At 40.2% G+C, this 24,463-nt stretch overlaps 1 protein-coding gene across 4 annotated transcripts; it reads left to right on the forward strand.

Annotated features, from left to right (window-relative positions):
• Nucleotides 1-16: 16 nt before the first annotated feature.
• QTRT2 (queuine tRNA-ribosyltransferase accessory subunit 2) lies at nt 17-22,628 on the forward strand. 4 transcript variants are annotated; one of them, XM_072993824.2, is made up of 10 exons: nt 17-173; nt 2,406-2,619; nt 2,805-2,855; nt 4,321-4,397; nt 7,168-7,377; nt 9,570-9,769; nt 14,081-14,122; nt 15,991-16,142; nt 18,218-18,320; nt 19,951-22,628. In XM_072993824.2, exons 4-10 carry the CDS (start codon nt 4,323-4,325, stop codon nt 20,180-20,182), a joined length of 1,014 nt encoding a protein of 337 aa, XP_072849925.2. In that variant the 5' UTR covers nt 17-173; nt 2,406-2,619; nt 2,805-2,855; nt 4,321-4,322; the 3' UTR covers nt 20,183-22,628. The 4 variants fall into 4 exon arrangements, with proteins under 4 accessions (XP_072849925.2, XP_020660054.3, XP_078246086.1 ...); XM_072993825.2 differs by having other exon boundaries at nt 63-173; nt 2,800-2,855; XM_020804395.3 differs by lacking the exon at nt 14,081-14,122 and having other exon boundaries at nt 34-173; nt 2,800-2,855.
• The last annotated feature ends 1,835 nt before the right edge of the window (nt 22,629-24,463 follow it).

A 24,463-nucleotide genomic window follows, 5' to 3' on the forward strand; every position in this document is an offset into this window, starting at 1 on the left:
GCGTCCCTCAGCTTTGCCATGGCAACCTGTCTCTCGGCTCTTCAAGTCACTCACGAATACCGGTTTGCCGTCCACTCGTGATGACGATCCGTATTCTGATTGGCGTACCGCCTCGAAGGTGGAAGAAGCTAATGTTCGGGACGGAGGCGGCGGGTTTGTGTGTGTTCGGACAGGTATGGTCTCGAGGGCGCGCGCGCGCGTGTGCAAAGTACCTGTGTTGGTGGGGTTCATTCTTCTCGTGTTTACTTGGGGTAAAGCGGCATGGCATGTCCGGCCTTTGGGATTTTCCAGCTAGGACTCATCGAAATCCTAACAGCTTTGCTTTCCCAGTGTGATGTACTGAATAGAGTGATAGATCAGGACCCTGTCGATCAGGAGTCGAATCCCATGGAAAACTTATTGGAGGAGGGGAACTGGTACAGCCATTCCTTAAATATCTCACTTAATCGTGAAAGGGTCGCTATAAGTCGGTTCCGCCTTTTGGCACAGAACACGTGTGTCCGGTGCATTCGAAAGGTAGATTTCTTGGCTCAACTTAACGTATTAGTAATAGTTTGGTGATGGGCAATGCTGGTAACCTAACTGTTGCCGTCAAGCAATTTCCCTCGGACCTTACTTTTTACAGCGCCAACCAAATCTGTATAGATTCCTAAAAGTTTGGATAGACTACCATGCATGTGAAATGAGAGTTCGTGCAGATATAAATGTGCTAGCCTTTAAAGTGCCACAAGACTGTTAATCGTTTTTCCAACAGCAAACTAAGAAGACGACTACTTTTGAAGCATTGCAGGGTATCAGACATATTTCTTACATCCTTCTCTCTGCCACCCCATTTGATTTATCAATTAGTACCTTGGGGAAAACTGTGCCAAGCCTTTATCTCTGCTTTACTCTATGCAAGGAAGGTTGTGGTGGTGATGATGTATGTGTGTGTGAGAGAGAGAGAGAGACAGAGAGGGAGAGGGAGTGTTTTAAAGTGGAAAGTTTCAAAATTTATAGTCTCTGAAGTGAAGTGTAATTGGCATCTATTTAACAGCTACCTGAGAAAACTGTGTTCCTCAGCAGTGATAATGCATATTTGTAACCAGTTTTCCATTCTGGTTGATTTCATGGTTATGCTGGCAAGCGGCACTCTCTTGCCAGATAGTGAGTTCCCACAGCTATAAATACTATCCAACAAACAGCAACAGAGCATGGACAAAGTTCCTACTCCAGTCCTCTGAAGATGCTGGCCACAGAGACTGGCGAAACGTCAGGAAGAACAGCCTTCAGAACACGGCCAAAGAACCAGAAAAACCCACAACAACCAAATGAAGAGACTCTTTCATCACAGTTGAGATCTGTCTCCTCTACTTTGATGCTTCAGAATGCAAGCATTCTGGAAATATAACATGCTAATTGGCCCTAAATTTCTTGGGAATCTTTTAAATGAGAGGTTTGCAATCTTAAGCCATGTTAGGCCTGCATGCGTTTATCCATGGGCCATAGAGGAGCACTCCCATGACTCCCAGTCCCAAAATAGCATTTCTTAGCAAAATTCTTTTTTTTAACCCCAAAAAAAGTTGTGACCTCTAGTGCTCAATTGTTTAAAACATGGGAGAGTGCAGGTGGCCCTCAGGCTCCCCTCACAATATGGTGAAATTGCCCTCACACACCCCAAGAGAGGAAGGGTTTGGGGCCAATAAAAATCACAATTGGTGGGTGAGCTGAGGTGTCATGTTGCCCATGGACTACACGTTGCCCACCCTGTCTCAAAGTGGCAACTGCTGGATAGCTCAGCGGTTTAAGTATCTGGCTGCAGAGCCATAGGTTGGGAGTTCAGTTCCCCACTGTGCCTTCTAGACAGGGGCTGGACTTGATGATCCATAGGGTTCCTCCCAGCTCTCTAGTTCTAAGATTAAAGCAAAAGTGGAAAGTGTATAGTCCTCCAGATGTTCTCACACTGTACCCTCTAAGTTCCATCATCCCTTACTCTTGGTTGCACTGTGTGGGACTGAACAGAACTGCAGTCTAGGAACAACACCGCTGCTTTAAACGAAATCTTCTGTATCTACCTTAGCAGTATTCCCTGTTCAAAAAAATACATGCTAACTCCTTAGCCCATATATCCATAGCTTCATATGTCATCAGGTAGGATAATCCATGCATTTGTGCAGGTCCTTTTTATTTATGAAGTGATTGATCGTCTGTGGGATTCTGTAGCTTTCTGAAGATCGTACAGGCGGGTTCTTCTTCAGGGCATGGCAGGGGATAGGAATTGAACTGCAACATGTAGCCGTACAGTTTGTTCTGTCTCACTGTGCTGTGCCCATATTCTTCCAGTGGAAATTGTGAACATTGGGTAAATGCAGTTACGATGCAATAAAGGTGAGTATGTACATTGGCCCTTTCTTATTGCTTTTCAGATATTTTAATGAAGATGAAACTGAGCATGTCAAAAATAGTTGGTGGCTGCCGTCTTGGTATACTGACAAATTTTGGGAAAAAGGAGACGCAATCAATGGAGATTCCAGGTTGCCTGCTTTATACAAAAATGGGATCAGCACCACATCTTACCCATGACACTCTACAGATGGTCCAAGATGTTCCTGTAGTTGCACAACTTTCACTTTCAGCATTGTGAGTGCAATTTTTACTGTCAAAACAAGGTGCCATAAAATTTAATCCATTTCCCAGCAAAATTGCATTTGTTTCTTTACTGGGCATTGGAACTGTATATTTAATGTACTGAATCCACTTTCCTCTAAAAATGCATTAATTGTCATTGTCACACTGACATCTTTTTTTGTTTGGATGCAGAGCAGATCTTCATGAGGTCTTGGCAGAATATAAAGAAGGCATCAGAAAGTTCATAGGTAAAATTGTGTTGAGACATTGAGAAATGTAATTTGGAAGTATTGTACATGGTATTAAAGACTGTATCTTTGGAGTAGGTTAGAATGTATTATTTGTTATGTGCTGTCAAGCTGCATATAACTTATGACAACCCTGTGAATTTGTGACCTCCAAGAAGCCCTGTCTTCAACAGCTCTGCTTGGCTTTTGCACACTCCAAGCTGTGGCTTCTTTTATGGAGTCAATGGTCCTTTTTTCCTGTTGACCTTCACTTTTCCCAACATTGTTGTCTTCTTCAATGAGTTTTACATTATCATGATGTGTCCAAAGTACAATAGCCTTGCTTTAGTTGTTTTTGATTTTAGTGAGTATTCTAACTTGATTTGCTCTAAAATCCATTACTTGTCTTTCTGGCAGTTCATGAGATCCACAAAGTTCTCTCTAATTTTGAATGAAATTATTCATGTTTTTCTATTTGCATTCTACCCTTTGCAGGTTTCTGATCCATGCATGGTAATCAGGAATACCATAGTATGGATGATTTTCACCTTCATCTCCATAGACACATTCCACACCACTTGAGGATCTTTTCTAGTTGCTCCATAGCTGCTGTTCTTAGTATTCAGCTGTAATTCTGCATTTGCACATCCCTCTTTCACCTTCATCAGGAGTCTTTTCAAGTTATTGCCAGTTTCTGCCAGTAAATATGGTGTCATATGCTTATTTTTGATATTTCTTCTACTGATTTTCACTCATTTTTCATCTGAATCTAGTCCAGCTTTCTGTATGATAGCTCTGCATACAAAGTGAACTGAAAGAAAGATAAAATACACCCGTCTTGGACATTTCCCCCTATGGGAAACCATTCTCTTCTAATGGTAGCTTCTTTGTCAAAGTAGAGTTTACACATAAGGACAATAAAATGTTCAGGCACCTCCCCAATATCTTAAAAAACAAACAAACAAAAACCACCACACAACTCTGTATCTTTTCATAATCAATGCATTCTAATACTTTGTTGTAATCTGTGAAGCCCAAAGTGATATTCTTCTGAAATTCTTTAGTATGTTCCAATAGTCCAGGTATATCTGTAATATGACATTTAATGCATCTCCCTTTTCTGAATTATAGGACCACCACAGCTTAAAATCAAGCATTTCTCAGTTCTTATATGGTAAAAATCTTTGTTGCATCACTTTGCATGTGTGAGGGATAATGTGGTAGTCCTATAATTACTGCACTCTTCAGCAACTCCTTTATTTGGAATTGGAATGTTTATTGAAAATTTACACTATGCTGGAAATTGTTTTATTTTCCATATTTATTGGCATATTTCTACTAGGATTTATATAGACTCTGTATCTTTAACTTCCTGTTCAGAAAGGATAAGTATCCAGATCATTGGTATAACCTATGTGTGAGAATGTTGGCAACACATTTTTACTCAATCTGTATATTGAAACGTAAATGTTTACTATGCACTCAGGTATGCCAGAGTCAGTAGTGTACTGTTCCCTTCATGATCCAGTTAGCTGTTCCCCAACTGGCTACAACAATAACAAGGTATAGTAGTCAGAAGAATTTTCTGCTATTTCAGTCTTTGAAATGTGGACAAAGTAATAAAGTGATTTTAGAGAACAATGTCTGTGGCAGTAGCAACAGTATTATGAAAGAGTAAGAGTTTATTCTCTCTGTTTTTTCTTCTTTTGCTTAGGACAGTATGATAGCTGGTGGATAATTATATGCAGGAAACTATGACTGGAAGCCATGAATGGGAAACATATATATGGACTGATAGCTAATATGTTCTAGCTCTCACAGACCTTTGCAGAAAGTGCCACCACATTTTCGCATCTACTGCCTCAAAAAGTGTACAACAAAACCATGTATTCTGATAGAGATTATTAATGCCACTCAAACTCTGAACCCCTGCAAAGAACCCCTGAACCTCTACTTGTTTGTTTCATCTCCAGTCCATTTCTGATCTCAACTTCATCTTTTTAACATTAAATCAACTGATTCTTTAATAATAGATTCAGTGGCATTAGAATAGTGGACCCAACCTCTGTACATTTCTGGTTGGCTACTTAGGTCCCTTATTTATTTATTTTTATTTCTTAAACTTATATACTGCACCATTGGAGCAATGCACTATTCTGGGTGGTTTGCAGCAGGTTAAAAGCATTTTAATAATCATGTATTGAAGAAAAACAGATAAATGAACCACAAAAACTCCAAGAGGCATATGTAGTAACATTTGGTTCATGTTATATTCCATTCTAAGGAAAGAGGGCAGCTTTTATTGGTTTCAGACTCTCTTAAATAGGTGGAACGTATCTTTGCTTTCTGTCTTTCCTTGGAATTGTCGAAACAGGGTGACAAAAGATACTCTGCAATGACCTCCACTCACTTTTCTGTAACAATAAGCAGAGGAGGGGAAATTCCAGAAGAGGTGTCAGAGGCATGTCTCTGGGCTCTTGGCAAGTCAAATTGCTGTATGCTTTACATTTACCTTCCCTGATTTAAATCATAAGTATTAAACAATACAGAGGTGCTACAGTACATATTATATGCAGACCTTGTCTTTCTGTGCTGAGACTATGAATTTTGATCTTTTAAAAATAACATACATACAAAAAGAAAACATATTCTTGCTTAGAATGGGACGTATGGGAAATTAAATATGATAGGTTATGTTTGAAGTGATTGCCCACGAGGAGATAAATTTGTGGACCCCTTCAGCAGAAGAATCAAAGCCAGAATTAATTATCCCTTTTAATTTTTAAAATTAAGAACTAGGGCCTACAGCTAAAACAATAAAGTCTTTTTCAGTACAGCTTCCTGACTATGTTTACTGCATTTAATTATCTGAAGATGACTTTGAGATGTAATATGCTTTGAGTCATGTCATCTCAGGCTTTCAGGTCCAAATGTGAGAAATAGTTGTGTTTCAATTCTTAATAGTACAAATTTATTTATATAATTCCATTTATATAACGCCACAGGAGTGTGTGACTTTTTCACTCACAGATCCCTCAACATAGTTTCAAGTTCACTTACAGTACAGCAAGGGAATCTGCCAACAGCTTCACAGGAAGGTTGTGTTTTGAGGAGATATATGAAGGAAGGAAGAGGTGGCATCCATCATTCACATGTTCTGGAGTGCAGTTCCAAACAAATGGGGTAAAGTGGAGAAAGGGAAAAGTCATTAGTGGAAACAGAGACCTTGTAAAAGCAGAAGATCATGGAAATGAGGAAATTTTCAGAAAAGGTAATAGTGTTAGTCTGCTTCAGCAACAACAGAAACAAAAGTCATGTGACATTTTAAGACTTAGACATTTATCTTGGTGTGAGCTTTAGTGAACACAATCAATTTCTTAGAATCATAGAAAAGTGAAGTTGGAAGAGACCTACAAGGCCTTCAAGTCCAACCCCTGCTCACTGCAGGAATACAATCAAAGCATATCTGCCAGGTGATTATCTAAGTTTTTCTTGAATGCCTCCATTGTTGGAGCATTTACCAACTCCCGAGGTAACTGGCTCTGCTGTCGTACTGCTCTAACAGTTAGGAAGTTTTTCCTGATAGTCATCTGAAATCTGGCTTCCTTTAACTTGAGCCCATTGTTGCATATCCTGCACAATGATAAGATAAAGAACAGATCTTGCGCCTCCTTTGTATTTCAAAATATTTGAAAAGTGCTATCACATCACCCCTCTGTCTTCTTTTCTCAAGGCTAAACATGCCCAATTCTTTCAGCCTTTCCTCATAAGGCTTGATTTCCAGCCCCCTAATCATCCTTGTCACCCTCCTCTGAACTTCGTCCAATTTGTTAGCATCCTTGAAGTGTGGTGTCCAGAACTGGACACAACACTCAAGGTGAAGCCTAACCACATGTGCTCTCTGTCTGAAGAAGGGAATTGTGTCCACAAAAGGTCACTCTTAAAATAAATGGTTTAATCTAAAAGGTGCTACAATGTTTTCACTTTTGCTGTTGCAGTCGGAGAGGCAATTATCACACAGTGAAGTCATTAAGTGAAACAGAGCAAAGAGTAGTAGGAGCGTAAGAAAATCAGAGTTTATATCTTTCCTTTTTGCTTTGAAAGAGGGAGAAGCATTTTGGTCGAGAGCAAAGAAGCAGCGGGGTGGATATGAGCAAACCATCTAAGGTGGAAAAGAAGTGCGCATGTTTTCTAGAATGTATGTGGATCAGAGAGATGCAGTACTGATGTTTATCCAGATGTCAGAGAAGTAGGTGGAGAATATGTGTTGATAAAGTACTGACTCCGTTTTTTTTTTTCTTTTGAACTGTCTGCGTTTCCTTATCTTTTATAGGCAGTATCTATATGGGGATGTGGAGGGCGGATGGAATTGAGAGCATCGAAGTTTATGGCTATCCAGCAGGTTATCCAGCCGGACTGGTTCCAGTGCCTTTCAGATGGAGACATACTTGCTGGTGAAGTCTCCAAGAAGAGAGTCAGGAAGTCTGTTGATCGATCCCTGTCTTTTTTGGATGAATGTCTACAACTGCAAGATAAATCACCGGTTAAGAGCTAAATCAATTTGAGATATTATCACAGTAGATTTAGCCCCCTTTTTAGATTTTGTGTCTTGCAGGTCTCCCAGAACAAGGCTGACAGAAAGCCTGGCACATGCAAACCAACTGGCATGATAGTTGGTTGCTGTGGGGGTACTCACCACTTTGGTCCATGCGCTCATAGTCTCAAGATTAGACTACTGTAATGCACTCTATGTGGGGCTGCCTTTGAGACTGATGTGGAAACTTCAGATGGTACAGAATGCGGTGGCCAGAGTTCTAACTGGGGTGAATAGGTACCGTCATATTTCCCCTACTCTGGCCACCTTGCATTGGCTGCCCATTCGTTTCTGCGTTCATTTCAAAGTTCTTGTGATTATATATAAAGCCCTAAACAGTTTAGGACCTCAGTATCTGGCAGCGCGCCTTCTCCCATCCAGTTCTACCAGAGTCACCCGTTTCAGCCAGGTTGGGCAGCTGAGGGGCCTAATGCCGAGGGAGATCTAGAAGGAAAGAACAAGAAACAGGGCCTTCTTGGCAGTGGCCCTTTGTCTCTGGAACAACTTGTCCATGGAGATCCGTCTGGCTCCCTCTCTGGGTGTTTTCAGGAATAAACCTAAAACCTGGCTATTTGGGGAAGCTTTCCCTCCTGCTATATCTTAACTTCTTATACTTTTGCAACCTTGGATTTATAATACATGCTTATTGGTTTTATTGTTTTTAAATTTGTAAACCGCCCAGAGTGGACCTTCGATCTAGATGGGCAGGATAGAAATCCAATAAATAAATTAATAAAATAAAAATAACTTTGGCAGTTTCGAGCCCTGCATTCTTGCTACACAAGCATTCAAATATTACTGAATGCTTGTGCATGAGCATTCAGTGTGACAGCACAATTCAGCATTCCATAAGGCAATTTAAACACTTGAGGGAGGACCCCAAACAAAAATTATAAAATTGAAACGGACGCTTAGATCAGCACCAGATTTGGCACAGATGTAGACTATAGTATGTTCTTGAGTGAATATGCTTAGACTCAACACCAGGAAGTAATTTTGACAGGATTTGAAGGTGTGCTGTCTGTTTCTTCTTCTAGCAGCTCAGATGGATAATTTACGTAGTCTCAAATACCCTCTTCTGTTCACTACGATTTACACTTGTTGAAAAACAGCCCCTGACAAACTGCTTTGTGTTTGAGTGAAAAATTGGTTAACTGATTAAAAAAAAAGAGTCAGCGTAGTGTCTCTTTGTGAATGATAGTGAGCAGAAGAGGATATCCTGTAGACCCTCTTGACTGCTGCCACTACTGGTAGTGTCAAAATTCAGGCTGCCTTTTGCTATGTAAAGCTGGGCATCCTTCTTCCTGCTGGCAATGTGGGCATGATACTGTGCAGTAATATCAGGCCATTTCCTCTTTGTTCTGTAAACATCATTTTATATTTCATTAGAAAGACTATTTAAAGTATCTTTATATTCAGCTTTGCAAAAGGGAAAATAATAGCTACTCCACACTTCTCCACATGGAGATCAATTTCTGTGTTGGAAATCACATGAGCCCCTTTTTATTTAAAATGTATGTATTACATTTTTCCAAATTGTGAGGAAACTTACAACAAATATTAAAAGCAACGCGGAATGGTAGAAATTCCAATTCCTTCCCCAAAGGTTGAGACTCCCCTGCAATTCCTTTTATCTTTGGGAATCTGTTGTGGGCTATGGGAAGCGGAGGAGGAAGTTTTCAATGACTGAAAATGTCAGTCATCCTGAGAATGTCATCCTGGTGGTGGCAGTTTTCAATAATTAAATACCTTCCACCCAATCCTGCAGTCCCCATTGGTTTTCTGATGAAGAAGGGTATTCAGTGGGGGCCTTGGGACCTGAAAGAGGAAATCAGAAAAAGTTTACTTCTGAAAAATAACAGAAGATGATGACATCATCAGCATTATGCAGCATAATTTATGAAACAAGTTTTTACCTATTGCACTGTGGAGATTGGTCACTACTTTGTAATGGAAAGGCAAGGTATAAATGTAGTAAACAACAGTAGCAGCAGCAGTTATAATTAATATAGCAATGCTGTAAGAAGATTTGGAAGAAAAGTTTATTCTAACCTTCCATTCCTCCAGTGATCTGTCAGACAGTTAAACAAAAGGAAGCCTTTTTCTTATACTGTATTTGTTCCTTTTCCCCCCCCGACAAGGAATTGCAACAAAGCTTGATGATTGGTGTTATTGAAGGTGGGAATGTGCTGGAGGAGAGGCTGAGATCCGCTAGAGAGACTGCTAAGAGACCTGTGGGTGGCTTTTTGTTGGATGGCTTTCAGGGAAGTGCCATGACCAAGGAAACCAAGCTGGAACTCTTGGCCTTGGTTACAGCAGAACTGCCAGAAGATAAACCAAGGTGAGAATTAAGTGTAAATTGGATCAAAAAACATGATGCAATGGTAAAAATTATCCTTGGGCAACTTTCTGAATGAAACATCTCAGCTGGTGTTGTACAAGTCATTGGATGTAGCATTATGTGCTGTTGACTATCAGATTTTGATAACATAAGGCATAGGTAGAAATGTTTGTTTGTTTGTTTGTTTGTTTGTTTGTTTGTTTGTTTAATTTATACCCCGCCTATCTGGTCCACCGGACCACTCTAGGCGGCTAAATGTGACAGGATTTTCATTCAACCACACAGAATCATTGCACAATCAGAACAAAGGATTGGCTGGTTCATTCATTTTTCTACCTTCTTTCATTTGAGCATTTTCTGGCAGGTCAACCCAGTCTTATTATGTTACTATCTGCTTTACAAATAAGAGCTACTGTACCACCAAATTAATTTGGAAAGAGGCAACATAGTAAAGGTTTTTTTGTTTTGTTTTTTGGCAGAATGGCAAAGTATCTCATTAAATTGCACATAAATGTTAGTATTGCTAGCACTATACTGCCGTGAACTCACCAATCTCATTTTATTTTGGAAGCTAAGTAGGGTTGGACCTGGTTTGTGTTTGGATGGTAGACCAGAGTCCTGTCTGAAAGCATAAAGATCCATTGTTGCCAGTAAGAGTATACGGTACTGGACTAGATCGGCCAATAGTCTGATTCACTATAAGACAATTTTATATGTTTCTGTAGAACATAATTCTTTGATCCCACATTTTATTCCGTTCTTCTCCTACTGCTTCTTTATCCAAATCATGTTGCCACTGTGCTTTTAATCCTTGTGTATCTTGTTCGGCCTGAATTAATAGTTTATATATTTGACTTACAATAGCCAATAGTCTGATTCACTATAAGGCAGTTTTGTATGTTTTTGTAGAACCAGTTCCAATACTTTATGACTGATTAAAAATACATTTCCCAGTGATTCTTTGAAACAAAATATGCTGACGACACTTATCTGATGTTATCATCAAGGCTACCTGATCAGCTATTGGTGGTACATACTTGAATTAGCACATTTCAAAACAGAATTCCAAGAAATTGCAAATTAACATGCCTTTCTAAATATTCATCCTTAAGATGCCTTTTCACTGTCTTCTGGAAGACTTTTGGGTACCTCTGTTAAATGCAGATAAGTGGAACTTGTGTCTTTTTAGTGTAATATTATGATAAGCATGCAGACTTCGTAAGTGCAGAAGCATTGTTTTCAATCTGTTATTTTACTAAAGTATTTTTACATCGCCATTTATCTTCATGCATACCAAGGTAATTTACAAAAAGCATAACTGCCAAACAGATACACAAGGAGAGAACAACACAAGGAAAGAACAATGATCAAAACTATTTACACAAAATAAAAAATATAAAATTATAATGAAAAGCAATACCATAATAATGTAACCGAGAAACAGTTTAAATTATAACATCATAACCTGTCTCTCCTCAGTTCAGTATTCTCCATGTGAAATATTGGCAGTTCTTTCAGTCTTGAACACTTAGGACTTGTTTTCCATACCATTGATAATTTGCTTTGCTCTGGTTTGTTCATACTTGTCTCTATTCTTTTTAACACATGACATCTTGAAGTGAAAACAGTACACTAGACATGTCAGACTGGGGAGAGTAAACTTTAAATATTAATACAGATTTAATGAAATCTTACTATGACCTTTTGCTCCATTACAGGGTGTTTTTTTAAAGCAAAAATGTTTTTTCCCATTGAGGGAGGCCTCTAAAAGCAGCAGTTTTTTGCTTTATACACACTTGGAATACAATACTCCAAACCTCTAAAAATTGAATCTGGAACTACAGTACTCATTTTGGCCTAGAGATGGACACAAATCGCTGGATCAGTGCCCTCCAGCCCCACTGTCTCTGAACAGGTGTCCACTGAAGGAGGTGGGGTGGAAACCACTGAACACCTGTCCTATTGAAAACCTCCCTTCAGTTTAATCAGGAATCATGATGGAGCATGTTTTTAGTACATTTTTTCAGGCAGCTATGAATCTGCCTAATGGTATTATTTGGTCTGCATTTAACCAGTTTGCTTCATCTGAATTTATCAGGTGCTGTGCTGAAACAAGGTGGATTATGTGCACAGCATTTCCATAATCCATAAGATAATAAAATGAAAAACAATTAGTTTGGTGGGGATTATTCTTCACAAACCCATAGTATGATATTCGGAGCTTGAGCAAAGATAGAAACCCCTCTCTTCTTCTCCAATATTCCTTTAGTTGCTTCGGCACTTCACAATTCCTACACACCTGTCTGGCACTCATCTTCTGGCCACTGCAATTGGTTGAAACAGACGAGGCCGGTCACTGGAGGAAGGATAAGGGGGGGGAATTTGATTGTCATATTTTGAAAGGCATCAACTTGTTTTTAGGGAATAACCCTGATTACTGCTAGAGGATTTGCCATTAAGAAACTAAAATGCTAATTGCTTATATACTTGCTTTGCTGCCTGAATACTGTTTTCCTAACTAGGAAGCTTAAAATACAGTGGTGCCCCGTATAGCGAGGTTAATCCGTTCCGGATTAACCTTTGCTATACGAAAACATCGCTGTGCGGGTAAGGAAAACCTATTGGAACGCATTAAACTTAGTTTAATGCGTTCCAATAAGTGTGCAAACGTACCCCTCCAGCGATGTTTTCGCGTCCGGCGGCCATTTTGGAGCCGCCGATCAGCTGTTCGGCGGCTCCAAAATGGCCGCCGGAGCCCCAATCATCGCAAAGCGAGTGCGGCGATTGGGGCTGATCCGTATAGCGATCCCCAAAAAGGGATCGCTATACGGATTTTTCGTTAAACGGTGCACTCGTTAAGCGAGGCACCACTGTATATCCAATTTATATTAAAAGTGTTTTAAGGGGCTGAGTTTAACTACAGAAATAAAAGCTGTTGCTAAAAATGACAAATTTGTTATGGCACTGTTTATTTTCCGGTCATTTATTAAATATATTGATCTAAAGTCATTTATACCACTGGTTCTTAACCTTGGGTTACTCAGGCGTTTTGGAGTGCAGCTCCCAGAAGCCTTCACCACCAACTGTGCTGGCTGGGGTTTCTGGGAGTTGCAGTTCAAAAACATCCGAGTAACAAAGGTTAAGAACCACTGATTTATACAGTTGTCAGCACAGCAGTATTCATGTGGGAGAGCAAAACTGTTGTTTCTTAAACTGGCAGCTGAATATGGAGTCTATCATCACTATCACTAATAATACCATAATAAGCATGAATGAATCCAGCTGAATTTTCGAGTGCCAAGGGCATATTGAATGGCTGACTATTGGGAAAGTGCTTTTGAAAACAATTACAGTGGTGCCTTGACTTACGAACGTCCCGATATATGACCATTTCGAGTTACGACCAGCTCCAGCCGCAAAATTTTGCTTCAACTTGCGGCTGGTGCTTCCATTTACAAACAGAAAAAGCCAAGGAAAAAAGGCGGGGAATTCAAATTGCCAACGTTGGTAGGCGAAGAGGCTGCTTCTTTGTAGGTCTTTCGCCCCAACTGTTAGAGTGAGTGCGATTGGAGGAGGCTTTGGACTGCCTGGTAAGGTAAGGTGCTGCTTCCTGCTTTTTAGAAACTGTTCTGGGTGGGTTTTGCAGCGTGGTTTTGGGCTGGGTGATGGTATTATGTTTCTATGCCGTGATGGGTCTTGGGGTTTTGTTTGCTTTTTTTCAATTTCTGATGGATCTTGCATGGTTTGTTTGCTTTTTGCTTTGCTTTTTTTGCATTTCCGAAGGGTCTTGCACAGTTTTTTTGCTTTTCTCCCTCTCCCCCCCCCCCCTTTGGATGGGTCCTGCAGAGTTGTTGTTGTTTTGGTGATTTTTTTCTTTGGCTGGAACGGATTAATTATATTTCAGTGCATTCCTATGGGAAATGGTGCTTCGAGTTACGACCATTTCGAGTTATGACTGGAGTTCCGGAACCAATTAAGTTCATAAGTCAAGGCACCATTGTACTTCTGGTAAAATGATATCTCAAGGTCTAAAGGTCATGGAAAAGAAAGACTCAAGATGCTAGGAATACAATTCACATTACTAATATAAAGATCTCAATACTAAAGTGAATAAGTATATTGCTTGTGCCCCCCTCCACATCAGGAGTATGATTTTCTCTCTGTAGTAATTTTATCCTGTCTACTGCAGAAGATCTTTGCTAAGGATTCATTCCTGCTGTCATTCCAATAACTGTAGTCAGCACACAATAAAGTGAATTATACTTCAGGGTTTAATGTTTAGACTGTTGAGTCTGTTCACTTCATTTCCAGAACAGTGTTTCATGAACCAAGAAAAATCATCTCAGCCAGCAGGTACAGTATAAGTTAGGATGTGAATGCAAATATATAAGAATGAAGAGAATTCTAGACTTTGTAAAATGCTATAGAAACAATATTTAGTAGTGGCAATAATAATTAGCCCTAGGCTGCCAGACAAAACATAACATAAACTTCTAATGTTTATGTTAGTTATTCAGTGAGGTGTGGTAGACAGGGTGGTGGACAAAGAATCAGGAAAGTTGGGTTAAAATCCCTTCAGTGTCCTGAGGATAGTGGCATAAATAAAATTACTCATTAAATATTTCAGTCACCTAGAAAACACCATTAGGATCACTGTAAGTTGGTTCTGGCCAGGGTTCTGAATCCCTATTCAGTTGTGGAAATGTGGAAACCCATCATAGGCTGATACTGGTCAAACTGTTCCTTAAATATCCCTCATATCTTGAAGCCTTATCACGGTTACTATAAATTGGTTCTGAATTGACAGCACATAAAATTCACAGTGGTGATAATACTCAATCTAAGGCTGCCAAAGGAAGCAGATTTGTAAACTTCCAATGTTTATTGTATTCCCAGTGGCTTTCATGGCCGGGATCTAATGGTTGTTGTGGGTTTTTCGAGCTTTTTGGCCGGGCTCTTTGGTGGTTCTTCCTAACGTTTCGCCAGTCTCTGTGGCCAGCATCTTCAGAGGACAGCACTCTGTGCTCTGGTGTAGTTTGTTTGGGAGTTGAGCATTTGTGAGATCAGCTTTTGTCCTGTTCAGGAGATGGGTGATCAATGTGTCTTGTTGTGGGTGTATTGTTGTGATAAGGAGGAGAGATTATCTGTCACTGTGAGTGATGAGTGTCATTAGCTGGTCTTTTGTGTGTAGTGATCCCCGGTCCTTGTGGCTGGGTAGAGTTCATTGACCTTTTGCACGCTGTATTTTTGAGAGCAGGGAACCAAGTTTTGTTGAGTTTCAAACTTTCCTCTTTATTGTTCAAGTTCAAACACCAGCAGAACTTGTAGAGAAAAGTTGGGTCAAAAATTCTAGAATATTATTCAATATACCTGCCTCTATACGGTTTGGATTCTGTGTGCCTCAAAACATGAATGTCCTGTACCATTTTCTCTTAAACATTAATGTAATCCTGGGAGATCAAGCCGTAGGTCTACTACCATATACAGTGGTGCCTCACATTACGATGTTAATTCGTTCCAGCAAAATCACTGTAGAATGAAAACATCGTAAAGCAAAATTAAAAAACCCATAGAAACGCATTAAAACCCAATTAATGTGTTCCTATGGGCTTGAAACTCACAGTCCAGCGAAGATCCTCCATAGCACGGCCATTTTCGCTGCCTGTGCAGCGAGGAATCCGTCCCAGAAAACAGTGGGCGGCCATTTTTTTTTTACCTGGCAGCCATTTTGAAACCGCCGATCAGCTGTAGGAAAATCGTTGTTTTGCGAGAATCGGTTCCCGAAGCAGGGAACTGATCATCACAAAGCGAAATTCCCCCCTAGGAAACATCGTTTTGCGATCGCAAAAGTTCATCATTATGTGATTTCGTCTTACAAAGCGATCGTAAAGCGAGGCACCACTGTACCAAGGGTGGCATTTTTGGTGGTGTCTCTGCTGATTGTTGGGTTAGCACTCTAATGAAATTGGGATTTAGAGGGTCTTCGGGTTCTATCAAGCTTTTAGAGATCTGTTCAACATTCAGCAAGTTTGATGCTTGTTTAGCTTTAGCTATAATTACTTATATATTGTTTCATTGCAGATTATAATTGATTTTGGTGACTGTACCTTTGGGATTTTAACATAAAGTTGAAGGACTAGCATGTGAATAAGGGGATGGAATCAATAGACTACAGTAAACATGATCACTTTGACCAGAACTTTTTCTCCCTCTGTATGTAGACTTATCCATGGTATTGGCAGGCCAGATGAGGTGATGGAGTGCATTGAGAGAGGGGTAGATATTTTTGAGAGTTTCTTCCCTTACCTGGTGACAGAGCGCGGCTGTGCTTTAACCTTCAACTATGATTATCATCCAAATCCTGAAAGAGCAGGTATTCTTGATACTTCTATGGCTGTTGAGATAAAATAATTATAATTGTGCTTTTTTTATACATGCATTTTAAAATTGTTGTATGCTACCCTATGTTCATTTACTGGAAGAAATATGGAATATAAGTACATAGATTGTTAGTTTAGGCATCTGGCTGCGGAGCCAGAGGTTGGGAGTTTGATCCATTGTAGTTCCTTGATAGGAGCTGGACTCGATGATCCATAGGGTCTGTTCCAACTCTGCAGTTCTATGATGATGATAATTTTAAATGTATTTCAACCTTCTTGGGTTGTAGTTGCAGAAATTCTTACCCAGGAGTAAGTTTTGTTGAACTCACTGGGACTTATTTTGGCACGTATGTGCATAGAAACTGATTGTTGATCATTTCTGCTATTATCTCATCTGTCACAGGATAAATAATACTTTTCTTGTTACACAAGAAATACTATTTTTCAGGTGGAGCTTGATGTTATTTTTAACACCATTGTTGTTTATTGGGTATAACATGCACTTATGAGTCTGTACATTTTATTGTGACCTGACCATTGTTAGCATCTTCTAGTGAAAAGTTTAAAATATTCTTTTTCTTCAAGGCTGTCTGCATAGGACTGAAAATGTTGAGCCATTTATTTAAGAAAGGTTTTTTTTTCTTTTTGGTTTCACCTTGTTGTTGCCTTTCCTGAAAAGCCTGCCTGTATGAATGCAAAATGCATGTTATGCTTTACTTTGCTTTTGCATTGCATTGTAAACCTGAATTTCCTCAGATGGACAAGGAAGTTTAAGAACTATTTTCTTCATCAGAAAGTTCCAGCAAACGTAAATTACTGTCACTCACAAACAAGACAAGTGTGAAAATGCAAACAGCCTGTCCGTGCCTCAGCAGCTCAAATCAGATAACCATATCTTTTATCACATTTGCAGACACCTTGCTTACAACTTGGGAAATTATATAAATTTTAAGGTGAAAAGGGGAGGAGAGACTTGCTTCTTCTGTCCTTTTTCAAACGGGAAGCTGTTGAGTCCTTCTCTGTGCTTTCTAGTATTTTTTGTTAAAAATAGGACAAAGTTTATTTTTTAAATAAAAACATCCGTTTTAAATTCCAGAATTTCCAAAGTATGGGGGACTTCTAAAATTATGCATTTTATGTCTTTCCATCACTCCTAGTGACATCTTTTCAGCTAGCTAAAAAAGTGCAGCTGCAATAGAAAACTGTCTTCATCATTATCATCACAGCCTGAAGCAAGCCGTTCCCACTCTAGTGCCCTCTGCCTTACTGTGTTGGCTGCAGAATTATGGAAGTTGTAGTCCAGCACATCTGCAAGGTGGCAGCCTTGGGACAGCTGGCATTAAAAATTCTGATTTAAATTGTCTTAGAAAACTGACAGATTGATAGTTGAAAGATGGCATGTGAATCAGATTTATTTATAATCATAAAATCACTCAAAGCAAAGCAAAAAAGCAAAGTGTGCTGCTTATATACTGCCCCATAGTGCTTAAAGCACTCTCTGGGCAGTTTACAATTTGATTATGCAGGCTACACTTTGCTCCCCCCCCCCCCCCGCCCCAAGCTGGGTTCTCAGTTTACTGATCTCGGAAAGATGTAAGGCTGAGTCAACCTCGAGCCCATTGGGACTGAACTCAGGTCGTGAGCAAAAGTCTTGACTGCAGTACTGTAATTTAATTATTGTGTCATGGGAAATAAGCCAGTGGATTAGGACAACTCCATACTGGGCTGAATGTAGTTTATGTGGAAATCAATTTTATAGTGCTGATTTGGAGTGTGTGGAGGGAAAGATAGAACGGCAGAGTAGAACAGTCTGATGCTGAAACAGCGGAAGTGCAGCTATTTGTGCTTCAAGCTCTCATCAGATTCTTTTGCCTTCCTCAGTGCCCCTGGAGTTCCAGCCCTATCTGGTTGTAATGTCTCAGGTTATAATTTTAAAGATTTTAAATGCCAGTGTAAGTATTTCTGAGAAACACAATGATAGGACTTACCATGAAGTGTTTGAAATGAGGGGCACTGTCTGTCTTGTTTATTTTTACTCTGTTAATGAAGTGCTTTTGCTTTATTGCAGCCATCAAAGAAAGTGAACAAACAGATGTGGGAAGAAAAGAAGATGAAACATTCAATGGACCCCAAGGAATTACTTCATTTGAAATATGTTTGGAAAAAAAACGGTACTGTATGTTGGTTTGCAAATTTGGTCTGAAATGTCAGGTTGTGCTATGAATTACTCCCCATTATTTTACTTGCTGCCTAAGCCACCAGTATTATATATGTACCATGGAGCACAGCAGGACATCTGGATAGCTTAGTGCAGTGTTTCCCTGTGTGCCGTAGCATTAAGGGGTGCCAGGAAATCCACCATGGAATCCTCTCATCTTTCCCCCTCCCTTCTCCCTCCCTCCCTCAAAGTATTATATAGCACTTACTTGCACTTTCCCTGATGTCTGTGCATGGTGGAGGGAGGGGAACCTTTCCCCATGACTGAGTTTTCTGCCCTCCTGTTCACAAGGGAGCCTTCCCTGCTTGCCCCCCACCCCTGCAAAAAAGGTAGCTTCTCTTTCAGAAGCTGCTTTTCTCAGAGAAATCAGGCCACAAAGGTGTTTCCCTTAAGCTATCTGTATATAACATATTTCGGCCATGCCATGCGATCAGCATAATTGGAGAAAGATGTTATGTTCAGAATGTTCAGTGGTAAAAGGCGATGAGGACATCAGAAAACACATTGGTTGGATGTACTCAAAACAGATATCAGCCAGAATATAAAGAATTTAAAGCAGTTGAAAGAAGCTGTACATGTGCAAGATTAGAAATCATGGAGAGAACTGTCTCATGAAATCACCAAGGGTTGGATACTACCGAATGGATAATTCAGTTCGATATAACATAGTCTCTGGTTTCATCTAGTGGCCACTCATGGTAATACAACCGGGAAGGTGTATTCATGTGGGTTTTTTTTAATTTCATTTTATTTTTTTTCAAGCAGTGGATAAGTAAAACCATGGCTAATGACGCCATAGATACAGCAGTCCTACTCTACTGGGTAGCCATGGCCAGTAAGTAAAGGGAGCTGTGAGTTAAATGTTTGGGAACCACTAGCTTAGTGCTTTAGGTCTCTGGTTGCAGGGCAAGAGGTTGAGAGTTCAGTTCCCCACTATGTCTCCTTGACAGGGGCTGGAATTGATGATCCATAGGGTCCCTTCAAGCACTGCAGTTTTAAGATGATGACGACGATGATGATCTGAGTAGCTACCTGTGATATTGCTCTGTTAGACAGTCTTTAGTCTACTTTCCTTGGAGTAATCCCATTTAAATCTTCAGAGTATGACTGCAGTCCTATGCACACTTAACAATAAAATCAATCCAACAACAATAATAACTTGTATCTGTTATGCAATACTAGTCAATGTTTTTATAATAGTGATTGACTGTGCCTGGTATTTTTGAATGAAGAATAAGAACAATGATATATATTGATGGCAGTAATAATGGCTGAAATTCTATTGTACTTGGCACCGCATAAAGTTATGCCTACAGACACTGACAGGGAGTTACACCCAGGCAATCTGCATTGTGTGCCTAATCATGCAATTGATTATGCAGCTAATTACACATCTACACCTACAAAACTGCTTACTGGGTATGACTTCTGCCTTGGTGTGAATTTTGCAAGTGTGGCTACACAACAGAATTTTGGACAATAAGTAATAGCATTGTTACAGTAATGTAGCTTTGGAATATTCCTTTATTAGTATTAATAGGGTTATAGTAGTGATATGTTCTTCTATTTCTTTTTCATTATAGGTACCAGGATGATTTTGGTCCTTTGGTGGATGGATGCTTTTGCTACTGCTGTCAAAACCATAGTCGTGCCTATGTCCATCATCTTCTCATAACTAAAGAGATGCTGGCTAAAGTCCTGCTTATGATACATAATTTTCAGCACTACTTTGGCTTTTTCTGCTCAGTCCGAAATGCTCTGAAGGAGGACATGGTGGATCAGTTGAAAAAAATTATCATCAGCCAGTCACTCTGAGGTTCGAAATGGATAAATGAAGCACAGGGAAAAAACAAACCAGGAAGTAGAAAGCACCACATTTTTGTACCATCAATATTCTGTCATCTTGAAGCACAATCCTTTTGGTTCCTACAAATTGAATCAAATATATGTTGGGATATTCTTCTCCTAAGTAAAACTGTTAAGGGAACCTAAAGAAAAATATAACATTTCAGAATGTTTTTAGAGATATGCAGTACTATATTTTAAAGATACTCAACACCAGGAATAGGGACTAGTGATTCACTGTCAAGTTGGATTTAAGTTGCACCTGTGATTGTCTTGGACTTGACTTGGGGGTTCCTGGGATGACTTGTGATTTGACTTGTGACTCAAGTCCAGTAGTCCAAGTTGGGTTGCCAAGTCCCTATGGCTCCCTGCTTCCACCACTCTACCTGCTGCCGCCACCATCTTCAAATGCAGCACATCAGAGGGCCTTTCATGGTGACACTCTAGCCTGCCGTAGTCAGAGAGCAAGTCCTTTGACCCATGTCTTTCTGAACATTGCCCTGGTGATCTTCTAGCCTGCCGTAGAGCATCACCAGGGAAGAAGAGGGTTGGAGAACCTGCCCTTGGGGTACAGTGGTCCAGAGCCTCACTGAAAGGTCCTGTACCTTCCTCCTGCTTCAGAGGGCCTGCCTGCACTGGCCTATCAGCTGATCAGCACATGCGAGGGTGAGGCAGTGGCCTGGCTCCTGAATGGAGGCAGCAGCAGGTAGGCTGATGGCAGTGGGGTTGGGCAGCAGGAGGCCCAAAACATTGGTACAAAATCTTAAGTCCCTAGCCTCGGGGGAGTTGGAGCATGTGACTTTGGACTTGGTACCAAGGACTCAAACTTGGACTTGAGACTTGAGTTCCAAGACTTACCAACATCCCTGCTCAGCACTATGCTAGAAATCCTTACCAAGTGTATTGGTAATCTTCAGAAACCCTGAAGCAGATGAGAAGCAAAGAAAATAAACTGCCAGGTGAATCATTTTTTAAAAGTGAGCTTCCATTTTGGGAACCATCTGCATCATTGTTATAAATGATGTGAGTCGTTTAGGATTTTATTTTGAAAGTCACCAGATAAAACCGAAACATGTGAAAAGAAGGAACCTTCTTCTGTAACAAATTCTGCCTTATTTGGATGTCCTGCTCCTAGGTACATGGCTGCTGCTTTCCCTGTGGGTCCAATGTCCCATAGTACTCCATACTCTTGCCAGCCGGAGAGTTTCAATTCTGCCTTGTTACAAAATATCAGCCAAAATATCAGTCAGTTCATGGTTGGCATAAAGTCCTCTCCAGTGACAGCTGTTTATCTTCAGTGTGCTTGATTGGGTTTTTTTTTAAGTGTATTTTGAAACAGTTCTCTTCCTTGGTGTCACATTTGTTTTCACTGTACATATGTTGATAAAAAGGATCACTCCATGCATAACTATATTTGCCCCAAACTCCTGTTTGGTAAGATTTTGACAGTAACCAGGAAAAAATATCAGAAAAAGCTTTTGTTTGCTTGTGACTTTTTTTGTCATATTCAACATAAGTTATATTTTTAACTGGATATTTTTCTGTACAATATGCAGTTGTTAAAGTGTTTCTTTTAATTGTTTCATGGGAAAGTTCAGGGCAGCACTTGCACGTGCTTTTGTGTTTCTTCTGGGAAATGGCATTGCATGTAAGTACTGTAATTAGAGATGGACGCAACGTAAGTTGTCCCCACCCCACCCGCCTTCCAGCTGCCCCATTCACAAGGCCTCTGCACACCATGCGTGTCATCCTCCTTTGCCAGCTGACCAATCCGGGAAGGAGTTGGGGCTTCCCTTCCCCACCTCCTCCAGAAGCCAACTACTCAACGGCTGCGCAGGGAGAACCCCCTCCTGCTTCCTCGTCTCCTCAGTGGTCAGCCAGCAGGGAAGGGGAAGCCCAGGCACCTTCACAGATTGGGCAGCCGGCAAAGGAGGGCATGCAGAGGCTTGTGAATGGGGCAGCACTGGTAACTGTGGAACATAAAATTTCTCCCTCCTAGATTGCACTGTCAGCTCTTAAGGTTGTGATCATTTCCTGAATCATTTGCCATTGAGCCACTATGGATCACCACCCTAGGACTTTCTACAGTTTCTAAAGCAAACACATCACCGATGCTACCACATCAACATGATGTCATTCCTTCCCCCTTTCTGATGAAACTTTTGTAGCTGCCTGGAAATTGGCTTGGCACAAGAGTTTTTTTGGGGTGTACTTGAGTCACAGTGGGAAAGGAAGATCCCGCTTCATCTGGATTTATTGTTTTATCAGCAGATGTTCAATGTTGAATCCTATCCAAACTTTACAAGAAATTATATTGATTTACTGAACTGGGAGGTGGAAAGGGTAATCATCTTGTATCTGCCCCTAATTGAATCTTATTAAATACTGTATTCTAATAAAAAAGAAGTTTTTATTAGTTTTCCCATTAATTTTTCAAGTTTGGGTTACAGTAGGCTGTTAAATCAGAATATGATTTAATCTCTTTAGTGTTCCTTCTCCAAATTCTTAATTCTACAGTTTACCCCAACTGTATTTTACAAAGTTACCAGTGCTGTTAATTCTTCATATCTCTAATGCTGCAGCATACATGTGAATTGCTACATTTTCTTGCACATACTCTGAAAAATTAGTGTGGCAGGGCATAAAGCAATTGTCTAAGTAAGCCACATACATGTAGAAAGGAAATAAATGGTGGATTTGCTTCAAACAAAATCTGGATATGCAAAACATGGCAGAATTGCCTTTTACCATTTAGAAGTATGATTAGTAATTTTCATTAGCACATCCACTTCATCATTGCTCTACTATCCAAGCTGGGCGTTAAAGAAGATGTTCTGGGTGTTAAAGAAGATCTCAGTTTTGCATTTGTACAAGTGGCAGCAGAGTAAGCCCCAGATATTTTGCTTCCTGAGGCAAAAGCCAGGATAATATTTTCTGTGCTTTCACAACCGGATAGCTTTTCTACTGTACCAGAGGGGAGGAGGGAGGCACCCATATCTCTGAACTCTGACACTTTGTGAGTGATGTCCGCCTTCCACCTCCACACCTGGAAGCAGTTGCCTTGCCTTCCCTGTTTAGAGGCCTCATCCTGGACTGCTGCAGTGCAAGATTTGGAAGTAATTAACTCTTGTCTGCTCCACAAGAACACAAGTCACCACTGTGTGGCAATGAGGATTTTTTGAACAAGACTTTGGTGTAATGCAGCTCTCCTCAAGATAGTGTTTTGTTTTTGTTTTGGTATTTCATACTGAAGCATTTAAGCATGTTGGAAGTTCTGTGACCCGGGATAATTCTGCTTTCAATAGAGGCATGTTCAGGTGTTAAGGCTGGTAGACTTTCATCAGGCTCTATCCTTACACATTCAGTTAACAGACAGTATTTTCTTCCATGTGATTAAAATTACCTGTTGCTGTTTGGCCTACTGGCTAACGAACACTCAGCCTTGGGTGTATTCTGATAACTACTTGTGTGCAGTTGTGAAAAAGCAAACTATACTTTGGATTTCACAGAGCGTTCTGTTCTAAGCTGATTTCCTGAAGCCTGTGCTGCCTAGCCAAAAATCTTCTAATTATGCTCTGATGTGCCTTCTTTACCTTATCCTATGTCTGAATTACCTGGTTCCTCTTTTGTTACATTGAGTGCAAAAATAAATCTAGAAGCATCCCAAGGCTGGAAACTGGAGTGAACATGCTCTCTTGGATGTTGATAATGATCCTTGCCAGCCTGCATTGTTGGCCTCGTTGTTCTGACTATGCCTGCTCTGAATGCATGAGGATAAGGCACCTAGTTAATGCAGCAGTTCCAGGATCCTTGAGATACGGACTGGTAGACAAGCAAAAGAGGAGCCACAGTATAAATCTGTCAGCCATGAACTACATGACTTTGATAATCTGTATGCGCCATAGAGCACTGTACATAACAAATGTTACATGGTAGTAGATAAAAAGAGGAGTGCAAAATGTCATTAACATACTGAGGGTTGCAAAATTTAGCTCTCCATATTCATTTTCCAACTGTGTATACCCTGTATAAGATTAAGTTGGGAGGCTGGTGTTTGCAATCAGTGGGAGGGTAGTTTGTATAGCACATAAAAAGTGAAGTGAGAAAAGTGTACCCTTTCTCATGTTTTTCTTTCTGTGGGATGTTTCCCACATTGCTGGCAAGATAATAATTACATAATAATTACTCTAGCTTATTATTAATAATAATTACACTAGCTTGTTAAAAAGCCAGAGTTTCCAGTATCTGCTG

This window comes from Pogona vitticeps, chromosome 3 (genome assembly GCF_051106095.1).
Source record: "Pogona vitticeps strain Pit_001003342236 chromosome 3, PviZW2.1, whole genome shotgun sequence".
Classification (NCBI taxonomy): domain Eukaryota; kingdom Metazoa; phylum Chordata; class Lepidosauria; order Squamata; family Agamidae; genus Pogona; species Pogona vitticeps.